The following is a 19,355-nucleotide window of genomic DNA, read 5'->3' as shown; positions in this document are numbered from 1 at the left end:
AAAAAACATACAGGACACAAATATTTTGGTATTGACCATCAAGAGCTTTAGGGCAAGCATTTTGACCTCCGTGAGGTAAACGATGAGGTTAAAAAGAGTTTCCCAATCCTAATTTTCAAATATTCAATGTAAACTGCTAATGCATCTAGAAACATGATGAAGACCACGTTAACTGGCACTTTCTTTTTGCCGTCTTCTGATTTAGTATCTGTTAGGTTTGTAATCAGGGTCATCAGAGTCTGAATCTTATGAGCATCAATCAGAATACAGTGTGTTTACATCAATGAACATGTATTCATAATCGGGATCTTCTTCTTCTAAATTGTCACAGGCTCTGTATGAATCCATGAATCTGGAACACTCCTTGCTCAGTCTGTTAAGGCGCACTTAAAGGATTAGTTCACCCAAAAATCTAAATGATGTCATTAATAACTCACCCTCATGTCGTTCTAAACCCTTGAGACCTCCGTTCATCTTCGGAACACAGTTTAAGATATTTTAGATTTAGTCCGAGAGTTCTCAGTCCCTCCATTGAAGCTGTGTGTATGTCTACTGTCCATGTCCAGAAAGGTAAGAAAAACATCATCAAAGTAGTCCATGTGACATCAGAGGGTCCGTTAGAATTTTTTGAAGCATCGAAAATACATTTTGGTCCAAAAATAGCAAAAATGACGACTTTATTCAGCATTGTCTTCTCTTCCGGGTCAAGAGAAGACGATATGCTATTTTTGGACCAAAATGTATTTTCGATGCTTCAAAAAATTCTAACCGACCCTCTGATGTCACGTGGATGATGTTTTTCTTACCTTTCTGGACATGGACAGTAGACCGTACACACAGCTTCAATAGAGGGACTGAGAGCTCTCGGACTAAATCTAAAATTTCTTAAACTGTTTTCCGAAGATGAATGGAGGTCTCACAGATTTGGAACGACATGAAGATGAGTCATTAATTGCATAATTTTGATTTTTGGGTGAACTAACCCTTTAAGGTTTGGGCCACTTGGACTGCATGAGAAAGCTTTGACTCTCTAAGGACAGTTTCAGATTGTGTTCATTGGTTCTGTGAAGACAACGATAGCTAAAATCTGTCCTGCATTGATTCCAAGTTGCTTTGAGGCTGTGGACTGGGATGATGAGGAGGACTGTTGGAGAACTGAAGATGAAGGAGTAACTGGAATCTTTGAGGACACTGGTAAAAGACTGACCTGTTGACCATCAAGAGCTTGAAGCATCTTGGCCACCATGAGGTAAACCGATAAGGTAACAGTAATGTAAAAAAGCTGCATATTTTCCCAACCCTAAATTATTGCATTCAAACATTCAACGTACAATGCTAAAATAGATGTCAGAGTACCTATGCATCCGATAACCAGGATGAAGACCACATCTGCTTGCAGTCCTCTGTTTTAGTCTTAGTTGGGCTTGTAATCAGGGTCATCAGAGTCTGTTGATTCAAAATCTTCCGAGTATGAATCTGAATACAGTGTGTTTACATCAAATAACATGTATTGATCACCTTCATGCTCTTGTTCTCCTTCTAAAATGTCACAGGCCCTGTATGAATACATAGCTCTGACACACTCTTCCTTGCTCAGTCTACTAAGACACACTTGAGGTTGAAGCCACTTGGACTGCATGAGGAAGCTTTGACTCTCTAAGGACAGTTTCAGATCATGTTTATTGGTCGTGCTTGGTTCAGTGAAGACAGCAGTAGCTAAAATCTCTCCTGCATCGATTCCAAGTTGCTCTGAGGCTGTGGAATGAGATGATGAGGACTCTAGGAAGACTGAAGGTGAAGGAGCAGCTGGATTCTTTGAAGACACTGAGGAAAGATTGACCTGCTGGATGTAAGACAATGAAATGTTCGTAGAGGATGAATCTGGGTTTGAGGACTGTGAGTGCTGGTTTGGAGATGCTTGAGGTTGTGGTGAGTACAGAAGAAGAGGTGGAGTGCTCTGGGTTGATGTGGGAGTGCATTCTGCCTGTACGACTTCTCCATCAGGCTCTTCAGAACATTCCTGAAGGATGCTCTTCATTGTTTTGCCATGCCTAGAGCACATCCGCTCTTTGAAATCCCTCTCACTTTCCTTCTCTCCTGGTTCAGATTGAGTCTTCGCCTGTCTCTCCCTCCCAACCAGGTCCTTCTCCGCCAGAAGAGATTGGCTGAAGTCAATCAGATTGATTTCAGAATCTGACAACTGCGTAGATGTAACGATTACTCCATCCCCACAAATGGTATCCATGTTTCTATTTTGCCACAAGCCCTGAGAACCAAAGAGTCCATCCTCTTTTGTGCTGTTCTGAGATGACCTCAAAAATACACGGAGGGTACCATGAGATGGTTTAACAACTTCAGCGTCCCTTTGTTCCTCACAAGTGCATGAAAGTGATGGAGTGAGACTGTCGTCAAGGCTTAGATTTGTTGTTACTGCTGTAAAATAGAGAAAATGAAGATGAAAATAAAGTCATCTGTAATTCCAAAGCTGTTATGGCAAATTCGGAGACAGAATCATGGTTCTTACCGCAATTTAGGAGTCTCTTCAGAACTGAGGCTAGAGAGGCACTTTTAATTGAAAGTAATTTTTTCAGGATCTTCTCTCCCCTCCCATATGAATAGGACTGCTTCAGTAACTGGACACATGCAAATGTGAACAGAATAGAATAATGTATCATTAATAAAATAAATATTTTTATTATATGATAATAATGTGTTTAAGGAAAGCTTATATATATATTATTGTGCTGATTCTAGTAAAAATCTATATACTGAATGTGTTAAATATTTTTTTCATTATTTCCTTTATTTTACAATGAATACAATGGCAGATACAGTTTATTGTGTATCCAGTTTTAATGAAGACTTATTTATGATCAAACTGAATGTAAAACATTTTAAGGACCCGCAGGAACTCTGACTAGATACTGTATTTAGCTAATATATTTATTTATATTTAGTTGCTGGAATATGTTTTATCACCTGTCAGCAAATTTTTTTTTTAACCAGTCTTTTTGTTTAGAAAAATAAAAGCACAACTAAATAAGCACCAAAAAAATAAAAATGCGGTTACTTTAGATACAAAAGCACACAGAGGGCTACCTGATCAATATATGTAGGTTGTGGCAGGACTTTATCTAGCTCTCCCAAATAGTGAGAAAGTCTCTCCTCCAGTTTCTGTGCATAGCATTCACCATATTGCTCTTCCATTAAATCCTGAAAAGTCGAATAATCAGATTTGATTTGAAGATCTGGAATTGATGCAGACTGGTGCTTATATAAATAATGTACCATTTAACAAATAATTTGTAACAACTAAAAAACAATATATATATTTTTTATGGGGGAAGTCATTTTCACTAACCCGTATGTAAGTCTCACGTATATCCCTGTCTCTGGCCAGAACATGAGCAAAGGACTTGAAATCTTCCCGGTTTTTCTGCATCAGATCCATGTTCCTGCGGCTCTATAAAGAAGCATGATTTAAGAAAAAAAGGAAAGTGTTAAAAAAAATTATTTTTATATGATAAAGGCATTATTTGTGTCAAATCACAGACCATACAATCCAGCAATGACACACACACAGCTATTAACTTAATACACTTCAACTGCATCATATACAGTTCATTGAAAAATTATTTTGGCTTTTTATGAATTTATTGTGGCCTCTGGTGGAAGAACATCATACTTACACATTTGTGATACTCTGGGAGGCTGTTAGGAAAAAACTTTGCAATCTTGTCAGATATTTTAGCAATGCTCTGGTCATTCCACAACATCCACATGATAACCTAAGATAAAAAATAAAACAAACTTGAATCATAAAGTAGTGATGTAATGCAAAACAAATTAATATTCATACAATAAAAAAAAAACTAAAATACATTCCAACTTAAAAAAAACTTGTGTATTCTATACAAGTAAGGAAGAAACTTATTTTCATTTATTTTATCAATGCAATCAGACAAAGTACATTACCTTTGGGATAATTTAAGTTGCTATTTATTTCCTTTTATAAAATGTGATTTAAACTTTTTGCTGACAGATATTTCTTTATTTTTCTTGCAATAACCATACATCGAACACATTGTTAACTATATATTTTTTTGATCAGAATATATATTTTTTTTAGATTACTTTGTCTTTCCAGTCCAGATTTCTGCCAAATTTCTTAAACTCATAAATACAAATAATAAAAAATTTCTGAAGGACTCTTTTTTTTTTTTTTTTTTTACAGATTGAGGTGTCTTTTGTTTACCTGTTAATATTTTCCCCTTTCCTTTTCGTTCTATGTTCTTTGATGGAGTGTGGATTATTATGATTATTGTTATTTTTGTATATTATTATTGAAATGAAAATAAAAGAAAATCCATGGGAAAAGGTTATTTCTGATTACCGTAGTTGAGTTCATTTTATCTAAGAAAACGATGTCTCACCAGAGTCTGCAGACCAAACATGATCTTCATGTGTTTGATGGGAGTCACTAGTCTTGGCACAAGTGTGTATGTGACATCCAAAAACTCAGTGACTCGCTCAAAATGCTTGATGTCTCTGGCTTGCACGATCCTCCAGACCTCTGCCGCCACCACCCGGATTCTGCACGGCTCTTCAAGGGTCAGAAGATGCCAGTCACCTTCTAGCCACAACGGAGGTCCTAGAACTAAAAGAAGTGAAAGTTGTTTAGATCTCCCATGCATTCGTTTTGAACTAGTTTAAGTTAGACTTAGATCTATGCAGTCGATTTATGATGAAAATAAAGTAACATAGTTACTGTGTAATTACATGCAAAGGCATTGATTATATAGATTATACTGATTTTAATTGAAAGCAATGCAATATATGCAAGAAATTCTTATGTAAAGATTTGATTGTGTTATTAAAAACATTGCAAGAAACACCTTCTAAGACCTCCATCATCCGTTTAGTCCATGCATATTCAATGATCCATAATGGTAAAGCAGGAATAAGGTGAGCGCAAGCTTTTTCCAGCCACAGGTTTTCACTCATTCCAGCCAAAGCAACAGTCTCGGTCTGCAGCACTGTCATGATGTCCAAACATCAGCTGTTTCCAGCGCTGAGCGTCTGATGTGGGCTGCTGAGATGATAATGAGCTCCATTTGAAAGTCAGATTTTGTTAGGCATGTCCGGGCACGTTTAGGAAGTAAATGACGGAAGAGTTTACTTTCACTTATAGAACATCAAAGTTAGAAACATCACTAAATAATCAAATCTTGTCCGACTGCACAAAGTGCTCATAAGGTCAGCGCAAATATTCTTTGTGTGAAAATAGAAATTGTTGACGGTGATGTTTTAAAATAAGCACCGGTGACAGGGCATTTCAAAATAAGAGCGCAGTTCCATGGTCACCTACAAAAACCAGCATTTAAATAAAAATTAGACGTACAGATCAGATTTACGATTCTTAATTGAATATTTAACTTTTAAAAATTGTCATAGATCATTTTTATTTCTGACAGTCTTTAAGGCTAAAGTGGGTTGCTAAAGAGACATGGTTTAAGGACATGACATTTACTCACATGCGCGCAACAACATCAGGTACTTTATTTTGAAAAAAATATTTCAAGCTTCACACTTCAAAAAAAACCATGACATAGCGCTTGTTGACGTGATGTGCTGACTTCTGACGATTAGATTTTTTGGCGTGGTGACCAAATCTGCGAATGTTTGATACCATAATCTCGGTTTAATACTGTTAATAGAGAATCTAAAAGTTGCCTTTGAAGGTGAGTGTACAACAGTATTTCGAATTTTGTACACCTCGTATACAGTAAATACGTTCTATCTATCTATCTATCTATCTGTCTGTCTGTCTGTCTGTCTATCTATCTGTCTATCTATCTATCTATCTATCTATCTATCTATCTATCTATCTATCTATCTATCTATCTATCTATCTCTTTTATTTGATGTCTGTATACACGTCACTCATATATTTTAGGAGAATATATTTTATGATGTAGCCACACTTTATTTTTTTGTTTTTGTACAAATCACTAAATAATTGTTTTAACTTTGCAGTCACACTGTAATATTTGCAAGCAAGATGCCACCGCGAGTTGATGACATAATGAAACTGTGTTGCGAAGTCTCCGCTAATCAACAAGTAAAAACAGCGGTGAAGCAGTCTGGAAAAGGAGCAGCGGCCGCTGGTGGTTTAGCTTTTGCAGGAGGATTGATTGGGGGTCCTCTGGGAATTGCAGTGGGCAAGTCCATTTACGCCTTATTTACAGGTGTCAACCTTATGTATCATATGTAATGATGTTTTTCTTACTTATGCTTTTGTCTTTTTAAGGTGGGGCTGTCGGTGGACTGATTGGATGCTGGATGACAAGCGGCCAGTTTAAACCTCTACCCCAGGTTATCATGGAAATGACACCAGACCAGCAGCGCAGACTCTATGAGGATGTTGTAGCCGTTTTAGGCTCAATAACATGGACTGATGTTGCACAGCTGACTGCCCTGGTAATGGGAAATGCCACACTACAGCAGCAAGTGACCGCTGCTCTTCTGAGCTACATACAAAAGGAACTTCAAGCTGAAGTGCATTATGTAGACTGACTTCATTTTATTTTTAATGTGAAACAGTTCAAACCTTATAATCATGTGTCATACAGGTTGTTTAATTGGATAATTGAGTACTGTAGTTGAACCTGGCGAACATAGCATCTTTTTTACTGTCGTAAAATGTTTTTAACTTTATATGGTACATTTGAATCCATGAAAACTTGTTTCCACCACAGGATAAAAAAAACAAACCTTAAAAAAAAAACCCATAAAAGGTAATAAAGTTTATATCGGACAGTAATGACTTTTTTTCCCCTTGCACTTTTGAGAAAAAAAAAGTCAGAATTATTACATGGCAGAAAAAGAAACAAAAAAAGGAATTGTGAGAGAATTCTACAGAAAAAAAGTCTTGAGTTATGATCTATAAACTTGCAATTGTGAGATAAAGGTACTGAGACCTAATTTAACAATTCTTACTTTTTCCCTTGCAATTCTGAGTTCATATCTCTATAATTCTGGAAGAAAAGTCTAAAAAAAACAGATTTGCCTGAATTCAGAGTGAAAAAAGTCTGATTTGGTTCGATGTAAACTAGCAATTATGAGAAAAGTCTGAATTGTGATACTTTTTAACTCACACTTCCGACTTTTTTTCCCCTCACAGCACAGAAATAAAAAGTTGCAGTTACTTTATAATTTTTTTTTATTCCCTGGCAGAAACAAGCTTTCATATGCATCAAGCACTGTACATTCTTTGCATTAATATCCTGACATGACGTGTCATATTTGCAGAACACTTAGGAAGATTGTGCATTATAGAACATGTGAATGATATTGTTGAATCAATGCATTTAAAAAATATATTTAATTGAATTGTTTTTGGTCTGATACAATGCTTGTGTTCATTTGTAACCAAGATTTGCATGCCTAATCAAAAGCCTCAGAAATGGATGTTGGCTGCTTTAAAATATATATTTATTAATATTTCAATTTGGCCAGACATTAAAAGCATACAGAGAAAATGTCCATTGTTTATCCAACAATTACAGTATCCTCATCAGGAAACTCATAAAAAGGCACCTCCAAGTTGAGAGGTGCGGGTCCTTTTCTGATTCTTCCTGAAGCATCGTAATGTGACCCGTGGCAGGGGCAGTAGTACCCACCATAATCACCGGCATTTGCAATTGGGACACAGCCGAGATGAGTACAGACACCAATGACGATGACCCAGGTGGGGTTGGTTACACGGTCTCTGTCATGCTCAGGGTCCCGGAGCTCTGACAGATCGACGTTCTGCTCAGCTGCGATCTCCTTCTCTGTTCTGTGACGAACAAACAGAGGCTTGCCTCTCCACTTGAAGGTCATGTTTTTCCCCTCTGGGATGTCGGACAACTTGATCTCGATTTTGGACAGGGCCAGGACATCAGCAGAGGCACTCATTGAGGACACGAATTGGGTCACGACTGTTTTTGCAGCATAGACACCCACCACAGCAGTGGATCCAGTCACCAGATAAGAGAAGGCTCGTCTAGCATCGCTGCTCTCCTGAGAGGACTTTTTAGCATCCAACACTTCAGCACGCCGATAGTTCGAGAAGTCAGGGATTTTGATGTCTGTGTGAGCGAGACGTGCTCTAAAATGGCCTAAAAAGGATATAGAACGGTCATTGCATAAACTTAAAAGGGATAGTTTACACAAAAAATATCTTTCTCCTGTTCCCTTTCATTGCATAGAGAAAAAGATACAATGCAACAGCATAACAGGTCATGACCCCTTAAAAAAAAAAAAAAAAATTATATATATATATATATTATATATATATATATATATATATACATATATTATATATTTTAATACACATTGTATTATAACCATATAATATCAATAATATGGCTTTCTATATGATTAATTATTGTATTATAACGAGGTCTGGTATGCAATAACAGAACCACAACAACCAGAAAGTATATATATATATATATATATATATATATATATATATATATGTGTATGTATGTATGTATATATATATATATATATATATATATATATATATATATATATATATATATATATATGTATGTATATAGAAATCTTATTTAATCTTATTTCTTACTATTTTTGTATATATAAGTCTATAAATCCTATATCAACCTCGGCCAGTTGAACAGTAAGGATAGACATATAACTGCTGTTTGAATTCTTTTAAGTAAATATTATAAAATTTATTAAATATTCTTGAACTGACCGATTTTAAAAGGGACAAGGTTACATTAAAAACATACATTTTAACATTAGACGTTTACATAAATCATTCTTTAGTCTATACAATATTAAATCAGAAGTAATTAAACTGCAGAAAAATAAAGTAATCCGTTACTTTATTTTTTTTTTACAGTAATTAAATACTTGGTAATGCATTACACCCAATACTGGTCTAGAATTACTGCTGAAGAATCAATTCTTGAACTGCCTGTCATCTTATGGTAAGCTCGTTATATGGTCACCTACCGCACACAGCAGGCTTCATCAGCACTTCTGTGTTCACTGCTCTGGGAAGCAATGCTTTCAGAGGACCACGAGCCTGCAGGAAAGGGTTCAAAGCCCCCAAACGAGACATTTTTTTTTTGTGCCGTTAAAAAGGCTACGTACGGTTAATCCGACCTTTGAAGAGAGCGCTAGTACAGCGGAAGCTCCTCCTTCGGTACTTCACAGTTGACCGGCTATTGCCTGAACGGAAAAGTAAAACAGATGGTAAAATAATTCGTTCCATTAACCTATTGAAATGATAAGCAAGATACATAATTTAATTAGTATCTCATGTTATTTCCAATGTACTTTTTGAAATATTTTTATATTGCTGATCATTTCTTTAGTTTTGAACAGGCATTGCAAGGCAGTTTCTGTAAAATGTAAACAGTAGTTTCGAGACGTTCGACTCATGTCTGAGAATCGGTTCATTTGAACAGATTTCTTGAATCTGATTCTTCTCAGTTCTCGGCTAAATAAATGTTCGCGAATGAATTGTTCAGATGTGAATCGATTCATGAAAAAAGATCCGACTCAAAATCAAAACCTTCTCATGGGCACGTTGGTCGGAATCCACAGGATGGTCACCTGAAAATTAAACATGAGATTTTTACGCCGGAGGATAGCCATCATAATTGTTTTGGCTTATGCGATATTTTCGCTGTATGCAGCGTATAGTGTATTTTTCAACAAGAGGGTTATTTCTCGCGTTCATCGAGTAGTGAAAAAGGGCTCTGCGATTATAGGTAAGACAATGAATCATAACCCGCGACATCTAATTTGTTTATAAAAAAATAAACATGTACGTTATAATGTAAATGCAATAAAATGATCAATTGATGATCGCGTGTAAACAAAAGATTTGTTTAATAATATACGTTTCCAGATAATGTGAAAGCAGGAGAGGAAGAGTGGAACCCATGGGAAGAGGATGAGCGTGCATACTCCTTATCTCTGCAAAAGCGGAGAGATGCCTTCAGATCATACCAAGATCATGCTGCTAAGAACAGGCCAAAAACATATAAAGTTCAGATCTGGGGCAAAGCTGCCATTGGCAAGTGGAATATGTTTATTGGGTCCAGAGATCATTAAATTGCTTGTTGCATAATTAGAGAACGTGAATGAAATAATGTTCCTTGTTCACATTTGCCTAGGACTTTATTTGTGGGAACATATTTTAGAAGGGCCTCTCAACCCACCAGACAAATCCAGCCAATGGAGAGAAGGAGAGATTCAGTCTGGGAAGATCAATTTCAGGTAAGCTTTAAACTGACACTTTAATTCAACACGGATACATTAAACTGATCAAAAGCGATGACTGTTATAATGATACCAATGGTTTCTATTACAAATAACTGCTGTTTTAAAATTCAGATGAAAATGCTGAAAATGCATTTAAAAAAATAAATTTTTATAAGGAATTCATTTAAAATATGTATTTTGTATTGTAATAATGCTTAATATAGCTGTTTTTATAATAATAATAATAAATAATAATTTTGTTTTAATAATTGCAGCCTTCTTGAGCACAAGAGATTTATAAAAAAAAAACATTTAAAAGTCTCTGAATTATACTGTAGTATCTAATATTATGTAACGACAGTAAATAAGTATGTTTAAAAAAGAAAAAATTTTTAACCAATACACATACTTATAATGTGTCTGTTTTACCTATAAATCCTTTAAAATAGAAAAATTTAAGCTTTAATTAAATGTGGACATCACAGATTATTAACATGATGTTTCTCCTAAAAGTAAAACATTATGTTCCATTTCCAGAACCCACAATTTTGTAATTTCTCTTTTATCGAAATCTGTCTTCAGTTTCTACACGGGGCCAGCAGTGGTCCAAGGGCATGTTTCTCTCGACACAGACAGTGTGGTGTTGGTTTTGAATGGCCGTGAGCAGCAGAAAATCTCATCCTCCCTCCAGTGGCTGCAGCATGTTCAGGGACTGGTGCAGATGCGCTCTGTCTCTCGGGTTGCTGTGGTTCTTTTGGGCAATGAGCAGTGCAATAATGACTGGATCAGTCCTTACCTTAAGAGGCATGGTGGGTTTGTAGACCTGCTCTTTCTTGTGTATGACAGTCCTTGGATCAATGATAAAGACATCTTCCAGTGGCCACTGGGCGTTGCCACGTAAGTTTCTATTTTTAAAATAACATTTATTTTTGTTTTATATTTTCTTATACTTGAAAGAGGTATTTCTGTAATTTTTTTTTATTAGTATCTGGTTTTGTTATTTTAATATAATTGAGATTAAATCATTTGATTACATTTTTTATAATGTTCTTTTTCTTTCTTTGCAGATACAGGAATTTCCCTGTGGTCACACTTAGTGGTCAGATGCTGAAAACTGCTAGACCATATCTGTGCAACTTTCTCGGGACTATATACAAAAACTCCTCCAGGGAAACTCTCATGGGCGTCCTGCAGCAGAACGGCATGGAGAAAGATTGTCTTATGCATGTTAGAGAAAAGTACGAATTTCTGGAAGTACTGTCCTTTATTTTGTCGGTCTGATTTGAAACAAATTGCATTCACATCAAAATTGCACGATGTATGAAGCTGTTAAATACAAAAGAATAAAAATGCTTACTCCATTTTGAGGTAGCTGTAAAAAAAAAACTTTTTTTCTTCAGTACTTTAATTCAGCAAGGATGCATTAAATTGATCAAAAGTGACAGTAAAGACATTTATAATGCTACAAGAAAATTCTGTTTCAAATAAGTGTTTTTGAACTTTTGAACTTTCTATTCATCAGAAATCCTAAAAAAAATCCTAATTCTAAAACTTTCATGGTTTCCACAGATGTTAAAAGCTGCATTAAACTGTTTTTTTTTTACATTAGATAATAATAATAAATATTTCTTGAGCACCAAATCAGCATAAAGGATCATGTGACACTGAAGACTGTATTTAGTGCTAAAAAATTCAGCTTTGCCATCACGAGATTAAATTACTTTTTAAAATATATTATGATTAAATATTCATTAGTAATAATATTTCACAATATTACTGGTTTTGCTGTATTTTGACCAAAATAACGCAGCCTTGGTGAGCATAGAAGACGTAAGAAAAAAAATGGTAGTGTAAGTTGTCTAATGTGTGTGTACATATATATATATATTTATGTCCAATACACACTCTCATAATGTTTCTGTTTTACCTATAAATCCTTCACAAACAATAGCCCAAACATTGCTGAATCGCGCAAGTTTTTTTTTTTTTTAAGTTGCAATATGTAGGATTGACACCGAGTGGTTGAACTAGGTATTGCAGTCCAAATTCAAAATATTGGAGAGGGTTTTTTTTCACCCGGCCCCTCTTCGTCAGACTTGACGCACACGCAGGTTTACAGATTGGTGACACCAACAGGAACGAGCACACTTGACGATTAATAAAATTAAATGCGATGTGTTTTCCGCCAACTGGCAGCCCGGAATGCCAAAATACACTTGGGTAAACTGGCAGTGGGCGGGTTTCACAAACCAAAACAAAGACAGACATTTCTGCCCGGAACACACATTTTCAACGGAGAATAACTGACTGTAGATATTTAGATAAACAAGGATGTTAACTTAGCATGTTTCTTAAATATCTGCAAACATATTATTGTATTTTTATGCTTTAGTAGAGTCAAAAACTTACATACAGCACCTTTAATACTACTTGCATTTTGTGTCATCAGGTGGCTTCCTCAAGAGACGGCAGACACCTCTAGACAGTACCAGATGGCATTAGCACAAAGTGACCTCACTCTTTCTCCAGTGGGAGTGAACACAGAGTGCTACCGCATCTATGAAGCCTGTGCCTATGGCTCTGTGCCCGTAGTGGAGGACGTCCTGACTCCAGGGGCCTGTGCAGTTGGTAACCGGTCCCCGCTTCGCCTACTTAAAGATGCAGGAGCACCCTTCATCTTCCTCAAGGACTGGCGGGAGCTGCCTGCCATCCTGGAGAGGGAGAGAGGGATGAACCAGAAAGAAAAAACAGAGAGGAGGATGAGACTGCTGGAGTGGTACAGTGGCTTTCGTCAGCAGATGAAGGACAAATTCACAGAGGTGTTGGAAGATGCCTTTTTCAAAATCACCTAGTACTAGTTTGGAAAACTTTAAAGTGATAGTTCACCCAAAAATGAAAATTCATAGTTTTAGTCGTTTTTACTCAACCTCATTTCATTCCAAACTTGCTTTCTTCTCTGTAACACAAAAGACAATATTTTGAAGAATGTTGGTAACACAATTTTTTCAGGACCCAATGACTTATTGTGAAAAAATTATAATAAATACATAAATAAATACTAGTCAATGGGACCAGGAAGTGTTCTTCAGAATATCTCGTTTTGTGTCTCATGGAAGAAAGAAAAGCATACAGGTTTGGACGTGATAGTTTCTAACATGATTCTTATTTTTCATTTTAATACAGTCTCACATAAAGAACAGTTTGCCACTTTATTTTTGGAGCTGTTCATTGATTAGATGTGGACACAGTGATTTACTTGTTGATCTTATACATGTGAAATATAAGATGCTACTGTATGTTATAATACAATATGTTTTACCTTATGCAGCCTCCATTTTTACTGTAAAGTATTAATTTATAAAGTCATGATGTTTCAGTGAAAATAATGCAAAAAGTAGTTTTTTGTTTTAGTTTTTTAGTTTATAACCTAGCTGGGCTACATAGACAGATATTTAACATGGTTAACATTTCATTTTTCTCTCTTGAATGTGTTTTTTTGCTTTCCGCTCAGTGTAAGTTATTAAAAGAACTTAATTTTACATTTAACCTGCCTGATCTTTATTTATCTAGCATTTAGACTAAAAATACATAATGACATGAAAATATGCAGCAACAATGTCTATTTAACTATTTTTTATTAATGCAGAGAATCAACAATACTCAGTCAAGTACTCACAGAAAAGATTGTTTTCTGTGAGAAGAAGTTTTGGACTTTTATGCAATAATATATACTGTATATATATGTTTTGGTGATAGGGAATGATATTCAGATGATTTTGAACAAGTAAATTTGAATTACAAATCAAATTTATGTTAAAATAATTACTGTTAAAACTCTGCACATACTGCACTCATTAACACAGTTTAGGGATTTTTGTAGCAGATAAATGTATAAAAATTGTATCAGCATTTTATTTAATTAAATCTTTTTACAATAACACAATACAATAAAACAATTAATATGGAAAAGTCTTATAATTATGCCACATTTTATTAAGATGATCAGTTTTAAACATTTAGTTCTGTCAATAATGTAATTTGTATTTTAATAATGGATTTTTATTGTTTAAAGTCCAGGTCTGGGATAGGAATAAAATAAAATGCCTACATGAAAGGCATTTATAAAAGTATAAAATATGAATTAATTTCCAAGAGTTTAAAATGTGCTCCTGATGTCTTTATCCCTTTTAAAACTGTTATAGGCGATTTAAGTAGTATTGCAACAAAACAGCTGTCCTGTAAGAGGCGCTGTGTGATGACTTTCAGTTTATCAACAATATCCATCTTTAGAAATGATGTAGTATTTTATAAAATAGAAACCTTAATAAATAAACTATATTTTTGTTGTTGTTGTTGTTATGCTACTTTCTTTTTCTTTTCTTTTTGGCTTAACGTTTTTATTTAATATGTAGAACCGGTTTAAAAGGTGACATTTTGCCCCCTCTAAAACTCTGTTAAAAGTTATTAAAAAACTCCAAATTGGATTACATTTAACTGCTACAACTGGTTATATAGTTTCCCCCGCTAAAATCTAAAATTATCTTCTGATCGTCGCCAATGGAATCACAATCCTTCATTTCTTGGTCACAAGAGGCAAGTGAGATTTATTTACGTGCAATTCTACACACTGGCCACTAGGCGTCACACGCGACGCATTGCTCAAACGAGTTGTTGAAAACAGCAAAAGGCTTACTTTAAAAGTCATTAGAAATCATATTCATATTTAAAATATTCATAATGTTACTATTTAAAGCGTTTGCATACATAAATCATAAAAACTCATTTCATAATCCGTTTTTTCCAAACTGTTTTGCTTGTTTATAAGCTTCGAAATGCAATGCTTTTACAATGTAACTAAACACACAATTACTTTCGGGGACCAACTGGTTAGAAAAGTTGTCAATCCGGTCCACATTTCCGCTACGTGCACCCCCTCCTCCTCCAATCCCTCCCATTTCCAACCGCTTGCTTTTCCAGCTGCTTCGAGGCCAGTCAGAATCCGTGAAACTATCCGGCGATCAGACGCACGGACGCGGGGAACGGGTGCTGAAAATCACGCTGGCCCTGTGGAGCATGTCATTATGCGGCTCGGTCTGTCCAGATCTGTCGGCGGGTGACTAAAACACAGCTTGAAGGGCTGGAACTGCCTCTTGCGGGAACAAGCTGTGGATATTTGCCCAAGGAAAGGGCTACTTGTTTGGGAGGAAACTCTTCCCGTGCGCGCTCTGTTTTGATCGCGTTGACGGCGGAATCACGTTCGGAATCTTTGGGAACTCGGACGATGAGCATTTGTGGTGTTCGGCTTTTGGGATTTCCAGCCTGAGCAACGTGGAAAAATCTCTTGGATGCACTGGCCGCAGTAAGACCACCTGGAAATCTGAAAAGCCCCCCGAATAAAAGACTTCACAAACATCCTCGTAACTGAACTGCTGATATTTTAAACCACCATTGAAAATGTCGAATCCTTCTGTGAAGTTCAAAAAGGATAAAGAGATCATTACAGAGTACGAGACTCAAGTCAAAGGTAAGAATCATAAAGTGTAGTAGTAGTTGAATGGCTGCTTGAGGCAGTGAGATCATTGATCACTTGAGCATCAAGCTTATGGTTTGATTCACAGATTGAACATTTTGTGTTAAAGAATCAGATGAATATGATTTTTTCTAAACAACAGGTTTAGTAGAAGCCTGTCACTTGTTGGGTCAATGACAAAAAAGGTTAAACAAGTAAGGAGAAATGTTTTATAAATCTATTCAAGTTGATTAATGCATTATTGAAAAAAAAAAAAAACTGTTTTGACAAATATTTTAATTTATTGACTTAAGATGTCAAGCAGCAACATTTAGACTATACAGCTATTTCATAATTTTTTATTTACAAGTATCAAGATGTTGGTTCCATATGTCCCACATACGCAAACAATATATATTTTTTTGTAATGCAAAAAGTGTCAAAATTGTTCCTTTCCTTTAATGCTTTTTTTTTTGTCACATTGCAGCAAAATGGCTTTTTTAATGTTGGTTATGCCTCAAGAGACATTTAATTATTATTATTATTATTATTATTATTATTATTATTATTATATATTTTTTCTGCTTTGAGAACAAGTAATGAAAATTATTGCAAATTACTTATGCCAACATTTTTTTTCCAAGAATTTCAGCCTTTAATTTTTCCATGACTTTAATTCAGAAGTTGAAAGCATGATTTTTGTGTATTCCGTTTTTATGTGATTAATGCACAGATTATGCTCAACATTACCCAGCTTTTTTCAGTTTTTTTTTTTATTCCGTTTTGAGTGTTTTCATTTGTGGACGTGTCAGTAATGCGACGGGCTCCCACAGTCGAAACCTACAAGTGTCAGACAATTTTACATTCCTGGAACAGTCATGAAAGTTAATATAATCCTAACCCTGAAAGTAGAACATGGAAATATAAGATCAATGCCTTTCTTTCGACATGCAGGCATGTTATGTAGATGAAGATGCCTGAGTTTTTATACCAAATCACTTGACCAAGAAGTTGCAGGAACATGAAAATATTTAATTTTGTTAGTCACATTTAGACACGGTCCCTTTCCCTCAGCCACTCAAATGTCTCTCGCTCATTAAAAAGATACTTAGTACTTATACTTAGTAGATACTAGTTATTTAACATTTTTTAAAAATATTCCATCAACTGATTTTTAAAATTAATGTTTTTATAAAATTTATTCAGTCATTTTGAATGCTATTGAAACCCATTGTTCAAATTTGAACCTTATGCTAACGTCACTGCTGAGCAGTACTACTTAAAAACTTTCCTCTTACTTTCCAACAAACTGAGCTGGATGGTCTGTTTCCTTTTCGTTGTGTGTGAACATCATCATCTCAGGAAAGAGGAAGTTGCTGCGTTGTTGTAACCATGGGGATTTGAGTCCTCCAGGGCTGTTTGTAGACAGAAATGCCTGTTATTTATGTAGAGGGAGAGAGCGTGTGTGTGAGAGAGAGCGGTACGTCGCTGTGATGACATGCTTTGTCAGAGCAGCAGTGCTCTTTTGGCAGGAATGTTCAGCCCCTCGCTCTGTTGATGACTAGACTCTTAATAGCAGCATGATGCACAGAATCCACCCGTGCTCAGCATCTCATTAGCTTTGCGCTTTGAGCCAAATGGAGTTGTAGTAACATGAAAACACCATTCAGATGATCAACTATCACTTTTTTCCATGACTGGAGGAGGGAGACTTCTTTTAGCACAAACTTTATGCCGGAGCAATGTTGACTGTTATGTTTTTGTGCTTCTAAAGGTTACAAAAAGCCTAACAATATGCAATCCCTGCAGATTTGGCGATAGAAAAGATTGTGAGATCTTAGCAGACAATAAAAAAATGAGGGAATGTTGTGTTTATCACATGTATGTGTTTCACTTATGAAGACAGAAAGGCAGCGTCTCTCCTCTTTTCATCTTATGATTATGACAGCTGACAGGCGAACAGGCCAATCAAAGGTGTTTAGTTAATGGTGCGAAAGCAAAATATTGATTATATATCAAATATGGTCAAAATGTGGAATTATAATTGGAATTGTTATAGGGGTGCGCGATAAATATCGTATGATAATTAATGCGCATCTCGTCAGTAAAGCCGGTTATTTAATCAGCAGTTAATTCCATCAGGTGCGTGATTTCACATAGAGCAGCTGTTACTACACAGAGCCGTTGTTTACTGAGAAGCTGCGCAAATCCATGTTCATTGATTAGATAACCGGCTATACTAACGAGATGCGCATTAATTATAGTACGATATTTATCGCGCACCCCTAAATTGTTATTGATATTTTTAGCTATAATTTCGAAAATATTGTCATTTTTGGCTATATATATATTTTAATTTACATAAATTTGGGTAATTTGGTAACTGTCTGTCTGAACAGTGTAATGAGTTCATGTTCATTGGTGACAGTTGTAGTAAAGAGTTGCCTCTAATTAATTTTACATATTGCTATTCTGTCGTCATTTTTGGTTACAATGAAGTGCGTACACTGTTGGCATGTTTACCTGGTGTAGCTTACCTATGCTGTGTATAAATAAAAAACACTGACACAGTTGAAAACACTAAACATTTAGGTCCTCAAAAACTATTAGGATTAAAACTGCTGTTTCAGACAAATATTCCGAAACATCAATACTTATGTATTTTCATACTGCAGTGGTGTCATGGAGGCTGTCTCATTACAGTCAGTTTACCTTTCCTTAAGTCTGCCATGTAGCTTTCCTCAACCTGACTTGGGATGGTTTGGGATTGACTTCCTCTGCAATTCTTTGGTTTTCGTGAAAGTGATACTGTGAGAGAAAAGAAAGGCCTGCCCTGAACTGTGCTTGGAATCCCTCTTTATCGGCTTATCCTGAGGACTCGTGTTCTAAGTGGGTTCTTATTTGTATTCCAGGCTCTTGGTGTTCACACATTCTCTTCATATCCTGATCCTGACCATCACTTCTTTTATGCTTAGATTGAGCATTTATTATTTTAATAAAGCTGGGAAGTTAATAAAGTAAAATAGTAAATAGAATTCACAACCATTTTATGTTTAGTCTGAAAAGAAATGTATGGCAGAACTTATTTAGGATATTTTATCTATTGTCAGCATTGTCCTGACAGCATAGAGCAAGTTCAGTGGAGAAGTACAGTCATAAATTTAAAGGTTCTTTTTTGGTATCTATGGATCCACGACAAACGGTTAACATACATTGAACCTCTCCATTGCACAAAAGTGTTTTTATAGTGGAAAATGTACATTTTCTAAGGGGAATTTTTTTTTTTAAAGGATTAGTTTACTTCCAGAATAAAGCATTCCTGATAATTTGCTCACCCCCGTGCCATCCAGGATTTTTCTGTTTTCAGTCGCAAAGAAATTAAGGTTTTTGAGGAAAACCTTCCAGTATTTTTCTCCATATAATGGACTTCAGTGGTGGCCAACGGACTGAAGCTCCAAATTGCAGTTTCAGAGCCACTTCAGAGAGCTCTACATGATCCCAGCCGAGGAATAGGTGTCTTACCTAGCAAAACGATTAGTCATTTTCTTAAAAAAAT

The 19,355-nt window shown here is 35.7% G+C and overlaps 5 protein-coding genes across 9 annotated transcripts in view; 3 read left to right on the top strand and 2 right to left on the bottom strand.

Annotated features, from left to right (window-relative positions):
• Positions 1-882: 882 nt before the first annotated feature.
• On the bottom strand, positions 883-5,353 carry LOC127934259 (uncharacterized). The gene is made up of 7 exons (XM_052531524.1): positions 4,896-5,353; positions 4,434-4,657; positions 3,690-3,788; positions 3,362-3,463; positions 3,100-3,213; positions 2,525-2,633; positions 883-2,433 (listed from the first exon to the last, which is right to left on the bottom strand). Exons 1-7 carry the CDS (start codon positions 5,041-5,043, stop codon positions 1,415-1,417), a joined length of 1,815 nt encoding a protein of 604 aa, XP_052387484.1. The 5' UTR covers positions 5,044-5,353; the 3' UTR covers positions 883-1,414.
• A 222-nt stretch (positions 5,354-5,575) lies between these two features.
• On the top strand, positions 5,576-7,397 carry zgc:112052 (protein C19orf12 homolog). Its single transcript, XM_052531528.1, has 3 exons — positions 5,576-5,741; positions 6,037-6,221; positions 6,311-7,397. Exons 2-3 carry the CDS (start codon positions 6,062-6,064, stop codon positions 6,574-6,576), a joined length of 426 nt encoding a protein of 141 aa, XP_052387488.1. The 5' UTR covers positions 5,576-5,741; positions 6,037-6,061; the 3' UTR covers positions 6,577-7,397.
• An 80-nt stretch (positions 7,398-7,477) lies between these two features.
• Positions 7,478-9,207, bottom strand: LOC127934262 (cytochrome b-c1 complex subunit Rieske, mitochondrial). Its single transcript, XM_052531527.1, has 2 exons — positions 9,031-9,207; positions 7,478-8,162 (listed from the first exon to the last, which is right to left on the bottom strand). The coding sequence occupies exons 1-2, from the start codon at positions 9,137-9,139 to the stop codon at positions 7,552-7,554; spliced, it is 720 nt and encodes a 239-aa protein (XP_052387487.1). The 5' UTR covers positions 9,140-9,207; the 3' UTR covers positions 7,478-7,551.
• Positions 9,208-9,580: 373 nt separating this feature from the next.
• Positions 9,581-13,829, top strand: rxylt1 (ribitol xylosyltransferase 1). Its single transcript, XM_052531526.1, has 6 exons — positions 9,581-9,794; positions 9,935-10,102; positions 10,203-10,305; positions 10,873-11,187; positions 11,358-11,528; positions 12,740-13,829. The coding sequence occupies exons 1-6, from the start codon at positions 9,650-9,652 to the stop codon at positions 13,140-13,142; spliced, it is 1,305 nt and encodes a 434-aa protein (XP_052387486.1). The 5' UTR covers positions 9,581-9,649; the 3' UTR covers positions 13,143-13,829.
• Positions 13,830-15,141: 1,312 nt separating this feature from the next.
• Positions 15,142-19,355, top strand: part of LOC127934328 (SLIT-ROBO Rho GTPase-activating protein 1) — an 88,792-nt gene continuing 84,578 nt past the window's right edge. Inside the window, exon 1 of one of the 5 annotated variants that reach the window (XM_052531634.1) lies at positions 15,142-15,814. In XM_052531634.1, coding sequence (XP_052387594.1) covers positions 15,745-15,814 — 70 coding nt within the window. In that variant the 5' untranslated portion in view covers positions 15,142-15,744. The remainder of the gene's footprint in view (positions 15,815-19,355) is intronic. The other 4 variants (XR_008147745.1, XM_052531635.1, XM_052531633.1 and 1 more) reach the window with 4 other exon arrangements.

Source organism: Carassius gibelio, chromosome A18 (assembly GCF_023724105.1).
Source record: "Carassius gibelio isolate Cgi1373 ecotype wild population from Czech Republic chromosome A18, carGib1.2-hapl.c, whole genome shotgun sequence".
In the NCBI taxonomy this organism is placed as follows: Eukaryota; Metazoa; Chordata; class Actinopteri; order Cypriniformes; family Cyprinidae; genus Carassius; species Carassius gibelio.
The sequence above is the reverse complement of the archived record's forward strand: the minus strand, read 5'-3'. Positions and strand labels throughout refer to the sequence as shown.

Coding starts and splice junctions, on each gene's coding strand:
- LOC127934259 (XM_052531524.1), bottom strand. CDS start 5,043: ATGACAGTGCTGCAGACCGAGACTGTTGCTTTGGCTGGAATGAGTGAA. Junction 4,658..4,895: donor GATGATGGAGGTCTTAGAAG/GTGTTTCTTGCA, acceptor CACTTCTTTTAG/TTCTAGGACCTCCGTTGTGG. Junction 3,789..4,433: donor TGTTTGGTCTGCAGACTCTG/GTGAGACATCGT, acceptor TTTTTATCTTAG/GTTATCATGTGGATGTTGTG.
- rxylt1 (XM_052531526.1), top strand. CDS start 9,650: ATGAGATTTTTACGCCGGAGGATAGCCATCATAATTGTTTTGGCTTAT. Junction 10,306..10,872: donor TCTGGGAAGATCAATTTCAG/GTAAGCTTTAAA, acceptor ATCTGTCTTCAG/TTTCTACACGGGGCCAGCAG. Junction 11,188..11,357: donor TGGCCACTGGGCGTTGCCAC/GTAAGTTTCTAT, acceptor CTTTCTTTGCAG/ATACAGGAATTTCCCTGTGG.
- zgc:112052 (XM_052531528.1), top strand. CDS start 6,062: ATGCCACCGCGAGTTGATGACATAATGAAACTGTGTTGCGAAGTCTCC. Junction 6,222..6,310: donor TCCTCTGGGAATTGCAGTGG/GCAAGTCCATTT, acceptor TGTCTTTTTAAG/GTGGGGCTGTCGGTGGACTG.
- LOC127934262 (XM_052531527.1), bottom strand. CDS start 9,139: ATGTCTCGTTTGGGGGCTTTGAACCCTTTCCTGCAGGCTCGTGGTCCT. Junction 8,163..9,030: donor GATGAAGCCTGCTGTGTGCG/GTAGGTGACCAT, acceptor TATCCTTTTTAG/GCCATTTTAGAGCACGTCTC.